Source organism: Dendrobates tinctorius, unplaced genomic scaffold (assembly GCF_039654945.1).
Source record: "Dendrobates tinctorius isolate UK_male_01 unplaced genomic scaffold, ASM3965494v1 ptg000039l, whole genome shotgun sequence".
In the NCBI taxonomy this organism is placed as follows: Eukaryota; Metazoa; Chordata; class Amphibia; order Anura; family Dendrobatidae; genus Dendrobates; species Dendrobates tinctorius.
Genome location: NW_027361707.1, coordinates 21,068,568 through 21,090,466, shown reverse-complemented (window position 1 = coordinate 21,090,466; position 21,899 = coordinate 21,068,568). Strand labels below are relative to the sequence as shown.

The window sequence follows — 21,899 nt, the reverse complement described above, 5'->3', positions numbered from 1 at the left end:
TCACTGGTTCCCATTATGAAAGAAAGGGAGCAATGGTGTCCATCAATTTAGGCACGGGCAAAATAGGAAAGAGTAATATGTCCCCGAGTGATTTCTCCATTTAACAAAAAAAAAAAATCTACTTATGAAAGCAATTACAGCTTCCATAGAGTGTCACCCAGCTTTCCCAGGATCCTGAACGACAAGTATTCTACATAAGGCCTGTGGTGTAGCCCAGAGGAGGAGTAGTTGGCAGAAGGAGCGCAAAACTCTTAGAGGTTGAAAATTAATAGAAAAAGTCACGTTTCTTTTTTGTCTTGAAGTATTCACTAACATTTAGCTTGTAAAAACAAACACTTTTTGCTCGTTATTACTTATTAGAATTTGCAGCCGTTCCTGAGATATTAACGCTTTTCTTTTTTCTGTTTACAGCTGGTTGCCTAGGAGACCGACCGCCGCTGCCGCTTAGCTTGTAAGCGATGTGCTGAAGGTGGTAACAGCCTGCTCCAGCTTGACAGCAGCGCTTACAAGCTCAATAGAGAAGAGCTCGTAAGCACTGTGCATGTTCTCCAGTCTAGCAGTGGTCGGTCTCCAAGGCAACGAGCTGTAAATAACAGAGTTAATATCTCAAGTTGAGGTGAAAATTTTAATAAACTGTAAATTGCAAATTTGTTTGTTTTTACAGGCTCTGAGGTCAGCCAGGTATGAGGTTGGGAATAACTCTTTAAAATCCAAAATGCCTGATCCTTGTTTCCCCTGCCTGACAGGGAGGCTGGACATAATCGTACAGTGTCCCACAGAAACCAATTTAGGCAAAACTCTTGTAATATGTATGTCTCTCTATAGCAACCTCTGCAGGAGGCCGCCATATTGGTTGTCATACCAGTGCTTCTGGCCAATGACAGGTTCGCCTGGCGCTTTAACCACGTCTATAATGTGATGACACAAAGGGTGAATAATGAGGAAAATTAGGAGCCTTTAGTGAGATTTAGGGAACTGCCTCTAAAAAAAAAATAATTGTGGCAACAAATCACAGCGCAGCTTTCATTTCTCCTTTTGTCATTCTAACATGAGAGCGGCGCTGTGATTGGTTGTTATGCATGAATCTACCGCACACAGCCGGTAGTCACTGGCTGTCAGCCTCTCTTCTTTGTTCCTTAGGCCCCGCCCACCCTGGCTGTAGCGCCCTCCCATTGGCTGGAGGGGACATGCTGGCCGTGTAGTAGCAGTCAGGCTGCCATTGTTACTTAGCAGGGTCCCCGGTCGCTCTCATCATCATGCCCGGGAAAGCCGCCTGTACCGGAGCCGCCATGTACAAGCCCTGCCGAGGTAAGACACCGGAAAGCGAGGGCAGCCCAGGTCCAGCCTTGTGTGCGGTTTGTATGGCAGGAAAGACCGAGGATATGAGCAGAAGGGCACTGTATGGGGGTTATATGTGACTGTATGGGCAGAAGGGCACTGTATGGGGGTTATATGTGACTGTATGGGCAGAAGGGCACTGTATGGGGGTTATATGTGACTGTATGGGCTGAAGGGCACTGTATGGGGGGATATATGTGAGTGTATGGGCTGAAGGGCACTGTATGGGTGTTATATGTGACTGTATGGGCTGAAGGGCACTGTATGGGGGATATATGTGACTGTATGGGGGTTATATGTGACTGTATGGGGGATATATGTGACTGTATGGGCAGAAGGGCACTGTATGGGGGATATATGTGACTGTATGGGGGTTATTTGTGACTGTATGGGGGATATATGTGACTGTATGGGCAGAAGGGCACTGTATGGGGGGATATATGTGACTGTATGGGCAGAAGGGCACTGTATGGGGGTTATATGTGACTGTATGGGGGTTATATGTGACTGTATGGGGGATATATGTGACTGTATGGGCAGAAGGGCACTGTATGGGGGATATATGTGACTGTATGGGCAGAAGGGCACTATGGGGGATATATGTGACTGTATGGGCAGAAGGGCACTGTATGGGGAGATATGTGAGTGTATGGGCTGAAGGGCACTGTATGGGGGATATATGTGACTGTATGGGGGTTATTTGTGACTGTATGGGGGATATATGTGACTGTATGGGCAGAAGGGCACTGTATGGGGGATATATGTGACTGTATGGGCAGAAGGGCACTGTATGGGGAGATATGTGAGTGTATGGGCAGAAGGGCACTGTATGGGGGATATATGTGAGTGTACCGGCAGAAGGGCACTGTATGGGCTGAAGGGCACTGTATGGGGGTTATATGTGACTGTATGGGCTGAAGGGCACTGTATGGGGGTTATATGTGACTGTATGGGCTGAAGGGCACTGTATGGGGGTTATAAGTGAATGTATGGGCTGAAGGGCACTGTATGGGGGATATATGTGACTGTATGGGCAGAAAGGCACTGTATGGGGGTTATATGTGACTGTATGGGGGTTATATGTGACTGTATGGGGGTTATATGTGACTGTATGGGGGATATATGTGACTGTATGGGCTGAAGGGCACTGTATGGGGGTTATATGTGACTGTATGGGCAAAAAGGCACTGTATGGGGGTTATATGTGACTGTATGGGCAGAAAGGCACTGTATGGGGGTTATATGTGACTGTATGAGCAGAAGGGCACTGTATGTGGGTTATATGTGACTGTATGGGCTGAAGGGCACTGTATGGGGGATATATGTGACTGTATGGGGGTTATATGTGACTGTATGGGCTGAAGGGCACTGTATGGGGGATATATGTGACTGTATGGGCAGAAAGGCACTGTATGGGGGTTATATGTGACTGTATGGGGGTTATATGTGACTGTATGGGCAGAAAGGCACTGTATGGGGGTTATATGTGACTGTATGAGCAGAAGGGCACTGTATGGGGGTTATATGTGACTGTATGGGCTGAAGGGCACTGTATGGGGGATATATGTGACTGTATGGGCAGAAGGGCACTGTATGGGGGTTATATGTGACTGTATGGGCAGAAGGGCACTGTATGGGGGTTATATGTGACTGTATGAGCAGAAGGGCACTGTATGGGGGATATATGTGACTATGGGCTGGAGGGCACTGTATGGGGGATATATGTGACTGGGCTGAAGGGCACTGTATGGGGGTTATATGTGACTGTATGGGCTGAAGGGCACTGTATGGGGGATATATGTGACTATGGGCTGAAGGGCACTGTATGGGGGATATATGTGCCTATGGGCTGGAGGGCACTGTATGGGGGTTATATGTGAGTGTATGGGCTGAAGGGCACTGTATGGGGGTTATATGTGTGTATGGGCTGGAGGGCACTGTATGGGGGATATATGTGACTGTATGGGCTGGAGGGCACTGTATGGGGGATATGTGACTATGGGCAGAAGGGCACTGTATGGGGGTTATATGTGAGTGTACCAGCAGAAGGGCACTGTATGGGGGATATATGTGACTGTATGGGCTGAAGGGCACTGTATGGGGGGATATATGTGACTGTATGGGCAGAAAGGCACTGTATGGGGGATATATGTGACTGTATGGGCTAGAGGGCACTGTATGGGCAGAAGGGCACTGTATGGGGGATATATGTGACTGTATGGAGGATATATGTAACTGTATGGGGGTTATATGTGACTGTATGGGCTGAAGGGCACTGTATGGGGGTTATATGTGACTGGGCTGAAGGGCACTGTATGGGGGTTATTTGTGACTGTATGGGCAGAAAGGCACTGTATGGGGGTTATATGTGACTGTATGGGCTGAAGGGCACTGTATGGGGGATATATGTGACTGTATGGGGGTTATATGTGACTATGGGCAGAAAGGCACTGTATGGGGGTTATATATGACTGTACCGGCAGAAGGGCACTGTATGGGGGATATATGTGACTGTATGGGCAGAAGGGCACTGTATGGGGGTTATTTGTGACTGTATGGGCAGAAAGGCACTGTATGGGGGTTATATATGACTGTACCGGCAGAAGGGCACTGTATGGGGGATATATGTGACTGTATGGGCAGAAAGGCACTGTATGGGGGTTATTTGTGACTGTATGGGCAGAAAGGCACTGTATGGGGGTTATATGTGACTGTATGGGCTGAAGGGCACTGTATGGGGGATATATGTGACTGTATGGGGGTTATATGTGAATGTATGGGCTGGAAGGCACTGTATGGGGGATATATGTGAATGTATGGGCTGGAGGGCACTGTATGCATGCAGGCATATGTATTGTAAGGAGGGCATTTTATGGAGATGTATAATGTGTGTATTATGGGCACTGTACGGCTATATATATTGTATATGGTTATAAAACATTATATTGCTAAGATCTGCCGGTATCTTGGATATCATACATGCGCCTAGGATAGAAGGCCATTATATGGGTCATATGTTTTGTAGTAAGGGCCTGATAAGGAGATATATATTGGATTCTGGACAGACATTGATAGAAGGCCATTATACGTGCTGCATTGTATTGGACATTGATTACATGGCTCTGTATTATGGGCGTGATATGAATATTGTGTGTTACATTATTATGGATGTAAAGCATTATATGGCTGACATGTGCATGTATGAGCATTATACATGTGCACTATTTTACTGTCTAGTTACTTGTAATGTATATGCACAGATTAACCCTTTTATTCTCCCGGTGCATTGCCTCTATAAGACTTTTTTTTAGGAGGGTTGTATATTCGTGTACACAGGGGGTGCATACGCCTCGGCCTGCGATCAGGTGGCTCTTCAGGGCTCATTGGGATTCGGGGCAGGTCCTCACTTGTCTGGTGAATGCCTGCGGCAGAGCGCAGCTGCTGCAGAACATCTCTGCGGGATGAAGCAGTGTATAGTAAGTGCACCCTTGTTTCTGTGTGTAGTAACTGCTCTCAGATCCTCTGTGCCACCCCGTCCTTGCCCACTCGGCACTGCCACCATCACTGACTAGCCCTTCTGGGCAGCGAGCGGTTCTCCGTCTCCTGACAGTCTTATTTCCTGTGCGGCGGTGATTGGTGGAGGCTCGGGCTTAGCTAACCGAGACGTATTTCAATTTCTTCCATTGGGAATTTCGTCCTTTTTTTTTTTTTTTTTTCTTTTGCCCGCGAGAGAAAGTAACTGACTTGTCTTCTCTGGCCGAGCGGAGGAGGCTTCTTGCAGCTGTGTCGGGCAGTGAACTGGTTAAATCGATCTGCGCCCCTAATGTCCCCATTGTAATATCATTAGCGGCCTCTCGTTTTATTTCTCCGCGCCGGGTACTGCTGCTTGCGGGGAATCTCATTGCGGTTTGATGAAGTGCTTCATCCTGTTTTCTTCGGCCTGGAATGAATTATTCTGCTGGATGAAGCCGCGATGTTACGCTGTAGACAGTGATACTGTGTGCCCCACTCCATAAAGAAGACCGAAGAAAAGACTATTCTGTTTCTTCTTGGTATACCAGAAGGCTTGGTGACATCTCCTACTCAGCCCCGATGGGCCAGTCGGTCTCATTTTTCTCCCCTAGTCTTGCTGCATCCCTAGGCTTATTGGACTTTTGGGCAAACTGGGTGACAACTGGACATGGCTATGGCATAACTTATCCGAGAACATCCAGGAGGCTTCCAGGAATAAAGTGGAGACCTATAAGATTCCAGAAGATTTGGCCAAACACTGGCGCTTCTGAAATCTCCTAGAAAATGCCTGATGCGGATAGGGTGGGGATGGTTTGGGAAGATGCGTCCCCTATTGAAGGGGGCACCACTAGTCCGGACGGCTGGTGGACCAAAGAGCTTGTATTGAACCCATCCTTGCTCCACAACTGGATGGAGCAGCTGTTCCACATGGTGCAATAACCATAGATATTTGGTGAGAGTATGATTGTATTGTGCACTATATGGCGCTATAAGAGCGGGCCATGCTTAGAAGGTACTGACTGATGGCAGATGTTGGGAGAAAGAAGGATACATTTTGGCACCCAATCTTTTTACTCTCACAACATAAGCTGCCATGGAAGTGCCCGCTGCAGCTTACACCTTTTTGGCTCCTTTACGGTCGTCATTATTTTTGAGTCTTTGTCTGGTGAGCAAGCAAAAAAATAATATCCGTGGGACGTGTGCGAAGAGGGAATGATTAATTCATGGGCTCGGCATACGGCAGTTCAGGAAGGGTCATTGTTCACGCAGAAACATATGTCCTCCCGGAGAGTCAGCGAGACGATCTGCAGGACGAGGACTGTGGGAACCGGTGTCTACCGGCAATACTCACTATTGTAAATGTCAATTACTGTGTTTTCTCAAAAAATGCATGTGGCATCGGTCACCTGAAGGTGATGAACATGATGAGGGCCCTACATTCAGGCACGGTGGTCTAACTTTGCATGGTGGCGCCGGCCGACTGATGGTTGTGAGAGATGGTCACGGCGACTGCCGATGGCTGTGTTCTCCCTGAGACAAGACGCTGGCTGACGAGTCGGCCGGTGGTTTTCTCATAGAGAATACAGGAGAGTGACTAAATAAGCGTTCCTGGGTCGGTTGAGATGGCTGTCGGCCAAATGGATGTTCAGTAGCCATTGATTCCTCCCCCATCCAGCCACAGTGGACCAATGGCCAATCGAGCAAAAAAAATTCTGCAGAAATTGGCCAACTCGATATATGGCGTCTCACCTGGCTTTTATGCAGTGTGTGCATGAGCTCTCAGAATTCGGCTTGGTCTCTCCTTGATCTGCTCATTATCCAGGCCAACGACGCGTTAGGAGAAGCGGTTTTCCAAAGAAGACAATCCCAGATTCTGATTACCCATACACTGAGATGTGAGTGGAAATGGGGGAGAGATAGGGTCCGCCATCATGTCTATCTAGCCGTCCTGCTAATGACTAGGAGGGTATCGAGGATCCTATTTTTGTGTCTGGATGATACAAAGCTAACTTGTGCATCACTGAGAGCTGAAAAGGATTTAATCTTGAACCCGATGGAGAAATCACCTGCCTGAAGGCACAAGCGAGCCGAGGAGCAATTCAGAATGTTATTACCGCTGTCTGCAGGACATGATAAACATCTTAATACAAAAATGTGCAGGATCCGCCAGCTGCACGGGGCTCTCCCACTGTGCAGAAAGGGGGAAAAATGGACTGTGCAAAGCTGGAGGTGCCCCCCCTAAATACTGGCTGGAAGGAGAGAGGGTGAGGACACCTTATTGTATGCTGTTAGGATTCTTTGGCGCTGTGAGCTTGCGAGCGCATGACCACGAGTATGTAATTTGCATACATCTAGTAGTCACATGCCGACTAGATGTGCTACAAGTGAATTGAATGGCTGGGCACAGTCTAGTTGAAATGTGGCCGCAACTATGCAAGTTGCATACTCGATGTCACAAGACCGCCAGCATCGGAGAATCCTGACAGTGCGCTCTGTTATATAGAGTAACTGCAGACTTGAACCCCAAGCCTGGACAACCCATTTAAGCCAAAATGACCCTTGCGAAGTTGGTAAATTCTGCCAGTACTTTATAAGTAGGATATGACGACGCCAGTATAATATCTCCAGACACAATACCGATCTCCCCATAAGAATAGAAAGAGGGAGAACGCGCACCATTGTGATGTCCGATGCCGCTCATTAGTTGCCTTTCATGGGACATAAAAGGAAGGCAGACCTAATCTTATAAGACCCCCATCATTAAAGGAAATGTTTCTTTCTGCTGTCACTCATCCCGACTCTAGTGTCACAAATCCCCTTCGTTCCCGATCTTGCGGAGCGTGGATGGTCTCGGCACATTAGGCAAACCCCAGTCATTGTGTGATGTGCGACATGAAAGGGGCTCTTCTCATTACACCTCATAGTGAAAACATCTGCAGACGTTCTTCATACAAAGAAACGGGGCTGACATACATGGCGGGGACGGTGGATGGCTCAGAGCCGCGGTTGATGGCCTCCTCTCCTGTGTATAAGAGCTGCCTTGGGCTGTACATGTGCCTGTAGCGCAGTATATGGCCAATGTATATGCGATTTTTCTTCCTTCTAACCAGAGATGTTCCATTGAATGTTGACAACACATTTTATGGTAATGTACTGTAAGTATATATAACTTGTACTTGGGGGTAATGGCCCCTTACGATAACATTCAGCTAAACATGCTTTCCAAAAATACACTTCCTGGGCTTTTACCATGTGTATATGTTATACATTGCCAGTTATTATCTGTAGTCTATCCCTTACACTAATCTGTCACCTGCTTTTTGCTCTCCCATCTGAGCGTAGGGGCAGAGACCCTGACTCCAGACATATCACTTACATTATTTGGGTGCAGTAGTTGTGATAAAATCCCCTCTTTTCTCTGCTGCAGTGCTGTAAATGCTGAGCTCTGTATATCCCCACTGATTGGCAGCTTTCCGTGCTCACTGTGCATAGGCAGAAAGCTACCAATCAGTGGTGTGGGTGGAGTTAGACAGATCTTATGAATGCAAAGGACTATGTGGCAAAAGGTTTACTAGTCTAATAGCGATAGTCTCCTGCTCACAACACAGATTTATCATAACTATTGCCAGCAGCCCAGTAAGTGACACATCGATGGAATCGGGATCTCTGCTTCTACATAATTCTGCTCTCAGATCTGGTAGTGAAATCTCGTGACAAATCCTCTTTAAGGACCGATTGCACTAATGACCATTAGTCGACATATGGTGCCGATGATGGCTCCATGTAAGCGATAGCCTCATTAGTTGGCTGCACCTGACTCGGGAAGCTTTGTACCCGGTGCTGTAAATAACTTGTTCTCATTAGATGTCGTTAAACCTTATTCAGAGGCGGCCAAGACCGTTATGCACAGACGGAGATCCACTGGCATTCAGATCCCTATGGGGTCTCCTGGCTCATCATCCAGCATAATCTGTGGGCATCTGATTGTGTCTCCAGGTGAAAACTGTAAATCAGATTGGCTTTGCTTTTCTTTTTCATGGACCACCCAAGGGCACCTCGGTATCCTGTCTTCAGATGGTTTTCCTTGACATCACCATAATAAAGTGCAGCGCTGGCTTCCTTAAGAGTGGGATAGATCCGATGAACATAACTGGAGGGAAAATTAAGCAGATTTATACAGAGTAGAAACAAAATCCCACACAACCTCCATGAATAGGGACAATAAACGACCAACTGTAAGACTACAATCACAGGCAAAAGGAAAATCCAGTCATCAGGTCAAATAGCAAAATAAGATCAGTTTTATTAATATAAAAAATTGTACAGACAAACAGGCATACAGTAGGGCTGGAAGATGAAACATAGCTATTACAACCACATGCAGGAGGCCCAGGGTGGACCTGTCAAAGGCAGGTATGCATAAACATTATATTAATAAAAGTATAACACATCACTCCTCAAAACATGCACAATGGCAGACATTTACAGGGCACCCGAACAGGTATACATGCCAAAGAAAAAAAAAAACACACCATAAATAATAAACTAAAAAGAAAAAGAAACACCATAAATAATAAACTAAAAAGAAAGAATAGTCACAAAAGTCAATAAAAAGCATAGAAGTGCATTTTTTTTTTATATCTTTAATGTCTTACAAGATGATTTTTTTTTTTTCTTTTAAAAGGATTACCTGTCCACATAAAAGTGAGGCGTAACGCTGAGGACGGCAGATGCACATGGGGCAGACACGCTTCCTTACTTCTGCCATCCTTCATTTTTGTCTTCTTAATTGAAGGTGCTCTAAAACCAGAGACAACCCTTCATTACTGCGTCCTTTTGAAAAATATTACAAAAAAAATGCACTTCTATGCTTTTTATTGACTTTTGTGACTATTCTTTCTTTTTAGTTTTATTATTTATGGTGTTTCTTTTTCTTTTTAGTTTATGGTGTTGTGTTTTTTTTTTTTTCTTCTTTTTTTGGGCGCCCTGCTGGAATTCCATGTCAGAAATTCAGGGCATTGATCTGAGTTGGGCCTACACATTATATCACATTCTTCATGTTGGCAGAGCTCATTTGTTCTCCAGGAATTGCTTTATGTGAGCGAGGTGCGATGTAGGAAATCTCGGCATGGAATAAATGAGGAATATAAACACTACCCTCTTGTACGACTCTGGAAACTCATGTCCGTGCACATTTGCTGCTGAGGGATCCGGTTACAGATGGACTCACTGAGAATAAAGCTTCTTTATTCCGAGTCCCGAGATCTATTGGAAATGTGATCGGCAAAGTGTCACAATCTTGCCCAACCTAGAGCAGTATTGGATGAATGAAACCTCAGCCCATCTTGCCCAAACACATCACAGAAAAAAACTACTTACAATTCCATCAAGTATTTGCTCTTTATCTTCCTACTGATTTCAGGGGACATCTCCCCCCAACCCCTACCTTACCTCATATCGAAACCATAATCTTATTAATATTACTTGCACTCCCTCATCTCCATCTTTTAATTGTGCCCTCTGGAATCCACGGTCTGCTTGTAACAAGCTTCCTTTCTTACACAACTATTTTCTCAACAACTCTCTTAATCTGTTGGCCCTCACTGAAACCTGGATTCAGGATTCTGACACTGCCTCTCCTGCTGCCATTTCTTATGGTGGCTTACAATTCTCCCAGTCCCCGAGACACACAAACAGACATGGTGGTGGAGTCGGCATACTCCTGTCCCCACAATGCACTTTCCAGGTCATCCCCCCAGTTCCATCACTCTTATTCCCTTCTTTTGAGGTCCACACCATCAGGCTCTTTCGTCCCCTTTCCCTCAGAGTAGCGGTCATATACAGGCCCCCAGGCTCACCCACCCACTTCCTTGACCACTTTTCAGCCTGGCTGCCGCAACTTCATGTCCTCAGAACTTCCAACCCTTATCCTGGGAGACTTCAACATGCCCATTAACAGCCCCACTTCCACATCTGCATCCCAGCTTCTATCACTAACCACCTCTCTAGGCCTCTCGCAGCTTTCAACCTTTGAGGCACACAAGGACGGTAACACCCTTGATCTGGTCTTTGTCCGGCTCTGCTCAATCTCCCACCTAACTAACTCACCGCTTCCACTCTCTGACCACAACATTCTCTCCTTTACACTCTCAAATCCTCGCCCACCCCAGCTCACTCCTACCTACCACACAGTCAGAAATCTACAAGCCATTTACCCTCAGACACTTTCAGACTCCCTTCACTCAACACTGTCCCCAATCTCCTCTTTTTCCTGTCCTAATCTGGCTGTTCATCACTACAATGACAGTCTTAGAAGCACCCTTGACCAAGTAGCTCCCCTCACCCTCAGAACCTCCAAACACAGAGTTAAACAGCCCTGGCTCACATCGCAAACTCAACTTCTCCAGCGATGCTCTAGGAGTGCTGAACGCCTATGGTGAAAAACCTGCACACCAGAAGACTTCATCCACTTCAAATTTATGTTAAGAACCTATAACGCTGCCTTTCACCTCGCCAAACAGACCTACTTCACCACCCTGATCTCCTCACTAGCCAACAACCCCAAGAAACTTTTTGACACTTTTCACTCCCTCCTCAGGCCAAAAGCACAAGCCCCTATCACAGATATTTGTGCTGATGACCTGGCCTCCCACTTTACAGAAAAAATAGATAATATCCGTCAGGAAATCTGCTCCCAACCACCAAGTGCTGTGACTCCCATCCCTTCCTGCATCTCCCCTGGCTCACTTTCCACATTTGATCCCATCACAGAAGAAGTCGTCTCCAGACTCCTCTCTTCTCGTCCGACTACATGCACTACCGACCCCATTCCCTCACATCTCCTCCAGTCTCTCTCTCCAGTCGTCACAACCCACCTAACTACAATCTTTAATCTCTCTTTCCTCAGGCATTTTCCCATCCTCCTTCAAACATGCCATCATTACTCCATTACTAAAGAAACCCGCTCTCGACCCATCCTGCACAAACAACTACAGACCAGTCTCCAATCTCCCCTTCATCTCTAAACTTTTGGAGCACCTAGTTTACTCCTGCCTTACCCGTTACCACTCCACTCACTCCCTTCTAGACCCTTCACAGTCCGACTTCCGCCCCCTACATTCGACTGAAATTGCACTCAGCAAAGTGACCAATGACCTTCTGACAGCAAAACGTAATGGTGACCACTCTCTGCTCATTCTTCTTGACCTATCTGCAGCTTTCGATACTGTTGACCACCATCTCCTACTCTCTAGGTTCCAGTCACTAGGCATTAAGGACACTGCTCTCTCCTGGTTCTCTTCCTATCTCTCTGACCGCTCCATCAGTGTTTTGTTCTCTGGCTCCACTTCATCTCCTCTTCCTCTTGCTGTCGGGGTACCTCAGGGCTCAGTCCTTGGCCCCCTTCTCTTCTCTCTTTACACAGTCCCAATTGGACAGACCATCAGATTTGGCTTTCAGTACCATCTTTATGCTGATAACACACAACTATACACGTCATTCCCCAACCTTACCCCCTCTGTACTACAGAACGCCAGTGACTGTTTGTCCGCAGTCTCCAATATCATGTCCACTCTCTATCTGAAACTTAACCTCTCCAAAATTGAAGTTCTTCTGCTCCCGCCATCTACTAACCTCCCTAAATCGGACATTTCCCTCTGTGTGGGTGGTACCACAATAACACCCCGGCAGCAGGCGCGTTGTCTGGGTGTTATGTTTGACACCAATCTCTCCTTCACATCCCATATACAATCTCTTGCCCACTCTTGCCGATTACACCTAAAGAACATCTCTAGAATATGCCCTTTTCTCACCATGGAAACAACAAAAACCCTCACTGTAGCATTGATCCACTCCCGCTTGGATTACTGCAACGCTCTATTAATTGGCCTCCCTGTCACTCGACTATCCCCTCTCCAGTCCATACTTAATGCAGCAGCCAGGGTTGTCCATCTGGCTAATCGGTACTCGGACGTGTCCTCTCTTCGACAGTCATTACACTGGCTGCCCATTCATTATAGGATCCAATTCAAAGTACTTGTTCTCACCCACAAAGCTCTCCACGGTGCGGCACCCCCCTACATCTCCTCCCTCATTTCTGTCTATCGGCCTAGCCGATCGCTGCGCTCTGCAAACGACTTTCGACTAACCTCTGCACTAATCCGTACCTCCCACTCCCGATTCCAAGACTTCTCCCGTGCTGCTCCTATCCTCTGGAATGCTCTACCCCAAGAAATTAGGACTAACCACAATTTGCATAGTTTTAGGCGCTCCCTCAAAACACATTTGTTCAGAGTGGCTTATCACGTTCACTAATCAAAATCATTCTATGTGTAAGTGTGCGTGCGTAGCCCATTCACTATCTCCCTCCATCCCTCACTCCCTCAAGATGGCTGGACCTTCATTGTAAATACACACCTGTACTTTGTATCTTCCTCACCTCATTGTAGATTGTAAGCTCTCACGAGCAGGGTCGTCTTATTTCGTCTTATTTGGCTTTAATTATTGTATTGTTAACGTTGTTACTTATGGCTTGTGTTTTGAAACTGTTAAACTGTAAAGCGCTGCGGAATATGTTGGCGCTATATAAATAAAGTATTATTATATAGCTCCGAGCTGACGATCTGGCCAATTACTTCAAAGAAAAAATTGACCAGATCCGACAGGAAATTATCTCCAAATCCCCTCATACCATGCACTGTCCTCCCTCCCCCACTGCATCTAACTCACTCTCTGATTTTGAACCAGTCACAGAAGAAGTAAGCAGGCTCCTTGCATCTTCTCGCCCAACTACTTGCACCAGTGACCCATTTCCGTCACATCTCCTCCAGTCCCTTTCCCCTGCTGTCACCCCTCACCTAACTAAAATATTTAACCTCTCTCTCTCTTCTGGTATTTTTCCCTCATTTAAGCATGCCATCATACATCCACTACTTAAAAAACCATCCCTCGACCAAAACTGTGCCGCTAACTATAGACCTGTCTCTAATCTTCCCTTCATCTCTAAACTCCTGGAACGCCTGGTCCACTCCCGTCTTATCCGCTATCTCTCAGAAAACTCTGTTCTCGACCCTCTCCAATCCGGTTTCCGCTCTTTACACTCCACTGAAACTGCCCTCACTAAAGTCTCTAATGATCTGCTAACAGCTAAATCAAATGGTCATTACTCCATGCTAATTCTCTTGGATCTCTCTGCAGCATTCGACACTGTGGATCATCAGCTCCTCCTCACTATGCTCCATTCCATTGGCCTCAAGGACACCGTTCTCTCCTGGTTCTCCTCCTATCTCTCCGACCGCTCCTTTACTGTTTCTTTTGCCGGTTCCTCCTCCTCTCACCTTCCCCTTACTGTTGGGGTTCCTCAAGGATCGGTTCTAGGCCCCCTCCTCTTCTCCTTGTACACTGCCCCTATTGGTCAAACAATCAGATTTGGTTTCCAGTACCATCTCTATGCTGATGACACCCAATTATACGCTTCTTCTCCTGACATCACGCCAGCCTTTCTAGAAAACACTGGCGATTGTCTAAACGCTGTGTCTAATATGTCCTCACTATATCTGAAACTGAACCTTTCAAAGACTGAACTCCTTGTGTTTCCTCCCGCTACTAATGTACCTACACCCGACATTGCCATTTCCGTTTGTGGTTCCACTATTACTCCCCAGCAACATACCCGCTGTCTTGGGGTCATACTTGATTCCGAGCTTTCCTTTGCCCCCCACATTCGATCACTGGCTCGCTCTTGTCATCTGCACCTCAAAAACATTTCTAGAATTCGACCTTTTCTTACTTTTGACTCTGCAAAAACTCTTACTGTTTCTCTTATTCATTCTCGTCTCGACTATTGTAACTCTCTTCTAATCGGTCTCCCTCTTACCAAACTCTCCCCTCTCCAATCTGTCTTGAATGCTGCAGCCAGGATCATATTCCTCACCAATCGTTACACCGATGCCTCTACCTTGTGCCAGTCATTACACTGGCTATCCATCCACTCCAGAATTCAGTATAAACTTATTACCCTCACCCACAAAGCCCTCAATGGCTCAGCACCACCCTACATCTCCTCCCTTGTTTCAGTATACCACCCTACCCGCGCCCTCCGTTCTGCTGATGACCTGAGGTTAGTATCCTCAATAGTCAGAACCTCCCACTCCCGTCTCCAAGACTTTACACGTGCCGCGCCAATTCTTTGGAATGCACTTCCCAGGTCAATACGATTAGTCCCCAATCCCCACAATTTTAAGCATGTCCTGAAAACGCATTTATTCAGACTGGCCTATCGCCTCAACACATTAACCTAACCTATCCCTGTGTGGCAGAGCCAAAAGTTTTACCATAACCAGGTTCCCAGCATCATGTTCCCACATGCTTTATGCATCCATTAGCCCTCTGTGTCTGTACTGTTACACACTTAACATTATGGCTGGTCCATACAATCAGGGCAACTGTTACCACCCACCTTTCGTGTCTACCTCTTTCCTCATAGACTGTAAGCTTGCGAGCAGGGCCCTCACTCCTCTTGTTATTTGTTATAATCTACTGTATGTGATTATTGTTATGCTGTAATGTCTATTGTCTGTACAAATCCCCTCTGAAATGTAAAGTGCTGCGGAATATGTCGGCGCTATAAAAATAAAATTTATTATATTATTATTAACTGTACGGAAATTTTTTTTTTCTGCTGCTAATTTAAAAGGAATGTGTTGCGATTTTTAATAATAATTATTGACTATAAACTCCATTTGTTAAGGCCAAAATGAATGTGGAGTATTATCGTAAAATTTTTTTCTTTTGCACCCGCTAGGGGGCTGCCATTATTACTTGTTGGTGTGCAAGTGTCGCTTACACACCTGCAAATACATTACATCCGTCCCAGGACATGGGACACTGTCGTGGGGGTCCCGTGTGTGACTGCCTCAGCTGTGAGCTGCTCCTCTTGCTATCTAAGAGATAATCCTCCGCTAGAGATGGCAGCGTCTTTCTCATAGAAAAAACTGAGTATTCGGCCGAGTGAGTTTTCCTATGTGGTGGAGAGTTGTGCGAGATGTCTGCCGGCCAAAGCTTAGTGTCTATCGTGTATGCGGCGCTTTAGCGTACATCTACACTGGTTGACTTAGCATGAGAAAATGTTCCTAGGAACACTTATTAGCCGATAACTGGTCAACGTAAACAGGCCGCCAGTCACTCAACGAACAAGCAAAATGCTATGTCATTGCATAAAATGTTTTCAGAGTTTTCTTTAAAAATAATCATTCATGGTAGCATATCGCTCTGTATAAACAGGGCATATGGTGCCAATATCAAGGATTTACCGTGTGCACATGGAAGTGAGGTCAGCCTGTTTAAATAGGCTGTCAAGTGACACCGATTGGCTTTCATGTAGCCGATCTGCAGTTCTTTAACAGCCGCAAGGTGTACAGTGTAAGTGTACCTTACGATGGTGGCATCTGCTTTGAGATTGTGTTCCTAAAGGTCTGTGGCTACTGAGGAGATGAAAGGCCATTAGGTGGAAGTAGGAGCATAGGAAACCAATTTTTGGATACTTCCACATGAGGTGCTACTGGTTTGATGAACCATTTCAGAGCAATGGCAAAATGTTAATGGATTAACAGTAACTTGTGGAAGACCCCATACACAGATGAAAATCGTCTGAACCCACTGACCTTCTCATATGTGGCCTCCCAACTCTTCCCTGACAAATGATGTCGGGGGGGATTTTGAACAACCGATCCTTTTGATTTCTAGGACGACAAACCATTGCTAGATAAGTCTCTCAGCGGCTTGTTCCTCTCCAGGCCGAGTCGCCTGCACTAGTGTATTTGGGAGTCGTGAGAGAGAACTTTTGGCCGAACGTTCGTTTAGTAGACCGCTATCTCGTGAATGAGACCAGGCTCCTCTCCATTTACAGTGCGGACCTGGACCTGCAATATGTCTCTTGCCTAGACCTGGACAAGGTTTTTCCAGACCCGTGCCATCCATCTTGTAGAACCTCATATTATTTCAGGCCCTAAAACATGGCACAAATTTTATTTACTTTACTAAAATTTCATCTGAATCCATGCATAAAAGCAATGTCAATTCAAAGGCACTTGGAGAACCATACGGGCCCATCTCAGCCCACGCGCTCTGTAGTATGGATGCAAACAACTTGGCATTATCATGTATTTTTTTGCTTCTTATTTTTTTCTTTTATATTTCAAGACCATGACCTATTTTTTTTACTTTAGTGATTTTTCTGCTTTTAAGGCACATTCCTGATGTCCAAGTGACAGAATTGGAAGAGTTTGTTCAGCAGTAATTATTCTTCGCTGGGAATTCCATGAGGATTTAGTTCTCGGTTACGTCACTGCCCACACATTCGATAATAGATCATCTTTCATGATGCCTGACAGTTTCAGCAGTTCTGCATTTTCACAGCAACAATGAAGTCAATATCATCATGTCCGATGTTTAGTTTCCTTTCTTACACATTGGGCGTCTTCAAAAACCCCAGTTGGAGGACATCCACCGTGTATAAACCAAAGCCTTTGACATGGAGGAGATGATCACCTAAACTAACGTTCATTGTCAGATAAAGCTTTTTCTGCCATTGATCACAACATTCATTGAGGACAGTAAAGAAAATCCTTGATCGGCAGCACGTTCCCCTGCGTATAAGAAGGGATGTCTTGCTGATAACCATGAAAGTAAGGAGGAAAAAATGATGGCTCGCTTAAAACGCCCCCACCTCACTGCCATTATGACTTGGTTAAATCTAAGCAGGCACTGATCATCTTCCTAGGTCGTCTAGCGCTTATTGGGGCAGATTATTAGACTGTTAAAGGAAACTTCTCAAGGCTGGAGAGAACCTGCAAATTCCCAACCCAATGACTCCAGTTGGAACTATGTAATGATCCACTGGTTGGTTTCCAAACATATTGCCGTTTAATACTGAAAAACCCCCATCGGTGTGCCCAACTGACTGACAGGAGATCCTTCTAACCAAAAAAAAGCTACTCAAAGTGAACAACAACTTGTAGGATGTTTTCATGTTTGAAGAAACCCAGATGATCCCTGGCAGAAAATACAAGAACCACAACCCTAGAATCTTGCCGGATGAGACTGAGTTGATAGGAACAGTTAAAAGCTTTCCCCTCCAGTAAGTCATGCTCCAGAGATCTCCGCTTTGAGGACCACGTTTCAACAAGCTTAACCTTATCTCTAGGTCACAACCCCTTTGAGTACTCCCATGTGAACAACATAGAGGAGGTCCTTAGTTTAGAGGACCTCCCCCATTGATTGACTCAGAATGGAGAGCTAGCCAGGCCAACAGCAATCTAATGTGTATGGGGACTCTACAGCCTATCTCTCCTGACTCCCCCACCTACATGAACACTCTTGGTTGAGCGAATCCTATATTTTCTATGCTTGAGCTGCTGCCAAACTCTCGTTGGCAACAGTTTTTGTTCTGGAGAACAAAAGGAATAATTGTCTCCAACCGACATGTTTGATCTTTCACTTCCCCCAGCATCCTCTGTTGGGAGGCCACCTTAAACATTGAACTGTCAGCTGATCCTGCCGACATCGGCTGGTTCAGTCATCATCCGTGTGTGGAGACCCTACGTTACTTTTTTGTGTTGCGTTTCTTCCTCACCAATTTGGTACTGAAAACATGCAGCATCTTGCAGCACACACAAAGTGAATGAGAATCCTGAAGTCACATGCACACATCACTTATATTTTTCATTTTTGCAGTGTTTTCCCCCATACTAATGAATGGGGGGAAAAATAAGCGACAAAAAAAATTGTGCATATTTTAGGCAGTTTTACGACCAACATATCAGTATGTGCAGAATTTTCTGCTGCAAATCCTGAAAGTGTGCACATAGCCTTAAGGTGGTTCACACTTCTGCTCGTGTAGACCTCGCTAGCACGTAAAATTGAAAGGCCACTTGCAGATGGAGAAAATTTTGTCTATAACCCCTTACAGAGCGATATGCCATTATATTGGCCCAATATATAATTTTAGAACCTTTGAAATGTCAGAATTCCAGAAATTATTTTTATAAAATATATGTTTAAAAAAATATATATTTTAAAATCTTACCAGTGGTTGGTTTAGATTTCTTTGCTTGTGTTTACATTATTTTATGTATTAGTTTCCTTAATTCCTTTCCTCCACAGTAATCAGTATAAATTTAGTGGAGAGTAAAATAACCTCGATTTCTCGAAGGGTTGTATTCTCTGGAAGTTCTTTTATCTGAAAGAGTCTTTCACACAAGAAACCTGTGATTATGCTATAAAAATAGTATGAAAAGCTAAGGGTAGTATTTATGCTGGGGAGACGGACGCACAATGGGACAAAAGTATCCTGAATTGCATTGTAGAGCTTTTATAAGGTAGAAGTATGGAGGTACGAATATCTGTGTGATCTTCCATGGATGGAGGGGAATAATCCATTGGAAGACAGTTCTGGCAGCAGAAACAAAGGATCAGGCATGTTGAACTTACAGCAAGACCAAATAAATGAGCCGCACTATAAGCTGGTGTATGTGCAACAAGTAAGAGCACGTTCACACTGCGGCTATTTTGCAGACAAAACCCAAGAAAAAACAAAACATCATATACTCTACAGCAAGTAATAAATAGTAATAGTACATGTTAGTTCTATTTTGATCATCCCACCGCGACAAGGTGTACCCAACGGGACTGTTCTAGTCTGTCTCTAGTATTAAAACCTGACCATGTGTCATATGAAGTCATTGTGAATAAGGGCAGAGAAGGACAGGGTCCCGACTGAGACATTCATCCTTGGGACGCTATACAGATGAAATCCTTGGCTCAGAAAGGGCCAATGATACAAAAGATTACTACAAAACCAAATAAATGAGCCGGACTATAAGCTGGTATACGTGTACTGTGGAAATTTCACTGACAATACCAAAATGAGCATATACCCTACAGCAAGTAAATGGTAATAATGCATGTAAATAACATAGGGTACCTAAGGCTATTTTGATCAAGAAAGCATAAAGGTCATCCCAACACGACGAGGTGTACACATCAGGAACTCAGGCCCCAGACCTGCTCGGCCCTTTTTCACATTGATGCCATATGACTCATGGTAAGGTTTTAATACTAGACGGGTTAGGACCGTCTCGATGGGTACACCTTGTCGTGGTGGGATGGCTTTTGAAAGTGCTAACTAAAAATCCTATGTTATTTACATGTATTATTAATGTGTACTTATTTTAGTTTCTGTAGGGTACATGCTCATTTTGTGTTTTCTTTTTTATTTTCTTGGGTTTTGATCTTGTAGTCTAAGGGCTGACAATACGAATTAGTAAGGCTGTGAGAACCCTTCTTTTGGCAGGACAGGCAACCATCTCTTCTCGGAAGATATTGAGGTAAAAGAAATATTGGATTTCATCATGCCTTATCGATTATTCACCAGGGAGGAGGACTGCTGCTGGAGATGTCTGGCTTATCCCCCTCTCCCTTAAAACGCATGGATGCTTGGAGAGTCATCACTCTGGTCAGCCGGAATAGCCATAGGACAAATGTTTTGCTGTATGGGCAGACTAAATTAGAAGGACCCCCCATAAAGGTGGATCTACACAGTAGATATAAATAGGTTGAAAGTTGAACAAATATTAAACGATTGTTCCAACAAAGCCGCCTGGAACATTTTAGTTCACGTTAACCGTTCAGTCTTGACACCAGCGGAGGTCAAACAGTCCTTTCGAGAAGGTTCTTTCACGGAAAGATCATTCATAGTGTAGAAACTTTTGGATGACAATTTTTTTTTTTTTCCTGATTATGGAATAATTTTTTTGTTAAATTTTACATGATGAACTTTGGTAGAATGGTCGGCTTCGATCTTTAATGTTTATGGCCTCCTTAAATGTTCACCAACATCGTTGGGTTTGGGCAGCTATTGTGTAATGTGTATGGCCAGCTTTAGTCACGCTGGAGTTACCAATGGTGGACAAGAAGCTGATGCCAAGTAGTCAAAGCCTGGTTAAGAAAATGTAGCTAAGGTGAGGGAACTGGACCGTGTGCCCCAGGTTCTAACAAGCTATTTTGCCTTAGCCCATGTAATTATTCAGGGCTCAGGCAGTGAACTCGACCTATGTCCTGGTTTAAGGGATGTCCTTCTTTGGACGTGAAAGTCTTCAGTAGCTAAAAAGGGGAACCAAACACTAAAAGATCCTTTAGGGAGAACGGGTAAAGAATCCGCATGGTGTAAAGACCTATTTGTGATGATGTTATGGGGTTCCGACTTTGTATTTCTAGATTTGTTCTCTACGTGTCACATGCAGACAGAAGTTACGCATGTGATTGCCGAATCTGTGTCAAATCATTGTGCTGTGTGTACAATATATGTGATGAGAAGGGAACAGCTGCCCCGGGGCAGAGCTGGGATGAGAGTCCTGGGAGGCAGCTGCGAACACAAGGCGGTGTAGGAGGAGCTGACGGACGATTCCTCCAGGAATTTCCGCGCTCTCTCGTGGTTTTTTGTACGCTGGATCTGCCTCGTGTACGGGCCAAATCAGATGATCTCATATTCGCGCTATGAAGATTATGCTATCTCCGATCTGCCGTGCTATAAACGTGTGGACTTTCTCGTTGTGACATGCAGGAAGAAGGATCCTTGTTTTCTTTATTACATATTTTTGTACAGATTTTTACTTGAATTAGTTCTTGGGTATTTTTTGTTTTGTTTGGTTGACATCTCAGATGGTGTTTGTCAGAACTTTTTTAAATGTTTTATTGATTGTCTTGTTTCACAGACAATCTAATATTATTTATTCTATTTTTTACTAAACTTTCTTAATTAAAGTGCTGTGGAGTGGGAAACCTTGAGAAAGGGGAAAAATAACAGGTTTAGATAACGTACCTCTTTAAAGTGGAGATCCATCCCAATTAATGACGCAAGACGTTTTTTGTATTACAGTGAGGAAAGAATGTCGCTCACAAAGCTTGCTGGTCAAACAGGCTGGCTGATCGAAAACCAGTGGGTGCCAAATCCTGCTGGTGAAGTATAGCGAAGACACAATGAAGAAGAGAAA

The 21,899-nt window shown here is 45.0% G+C and overlaps 1 protein-coding gene across 3 annotated transcripts in view; it reads left to right on the top strand.

Moving 5' to 3' along the window:
• The first annotated feature begins 1,033 nt into the window (after positions 1-1,033).
• AFAP1 (actin filament associated protein 1) overlaps positions 1,034-21,899 on the top strand; it is a 134,976-nt gene continuing 114,110 nt past the window's right edge. Inside the window, exon 1 of one of the 3 annotated variants that reach the window (XM_073574545.1) lies at positions 1,034-1,308. In XM_073574545.1, the coding sequence (XP_073430646.1) occupies positions 1,257-1,308 (52 nt within the window). In that variant the 5' untranslated portion in view covers positions 1,034-1,256. The remainder of the gene's footprint in view (positions 1,309-21,899) is intronic. The other 2 variants (XM_073574544.1, XM_073574546.1) reach the window with 2 other exon arrangements.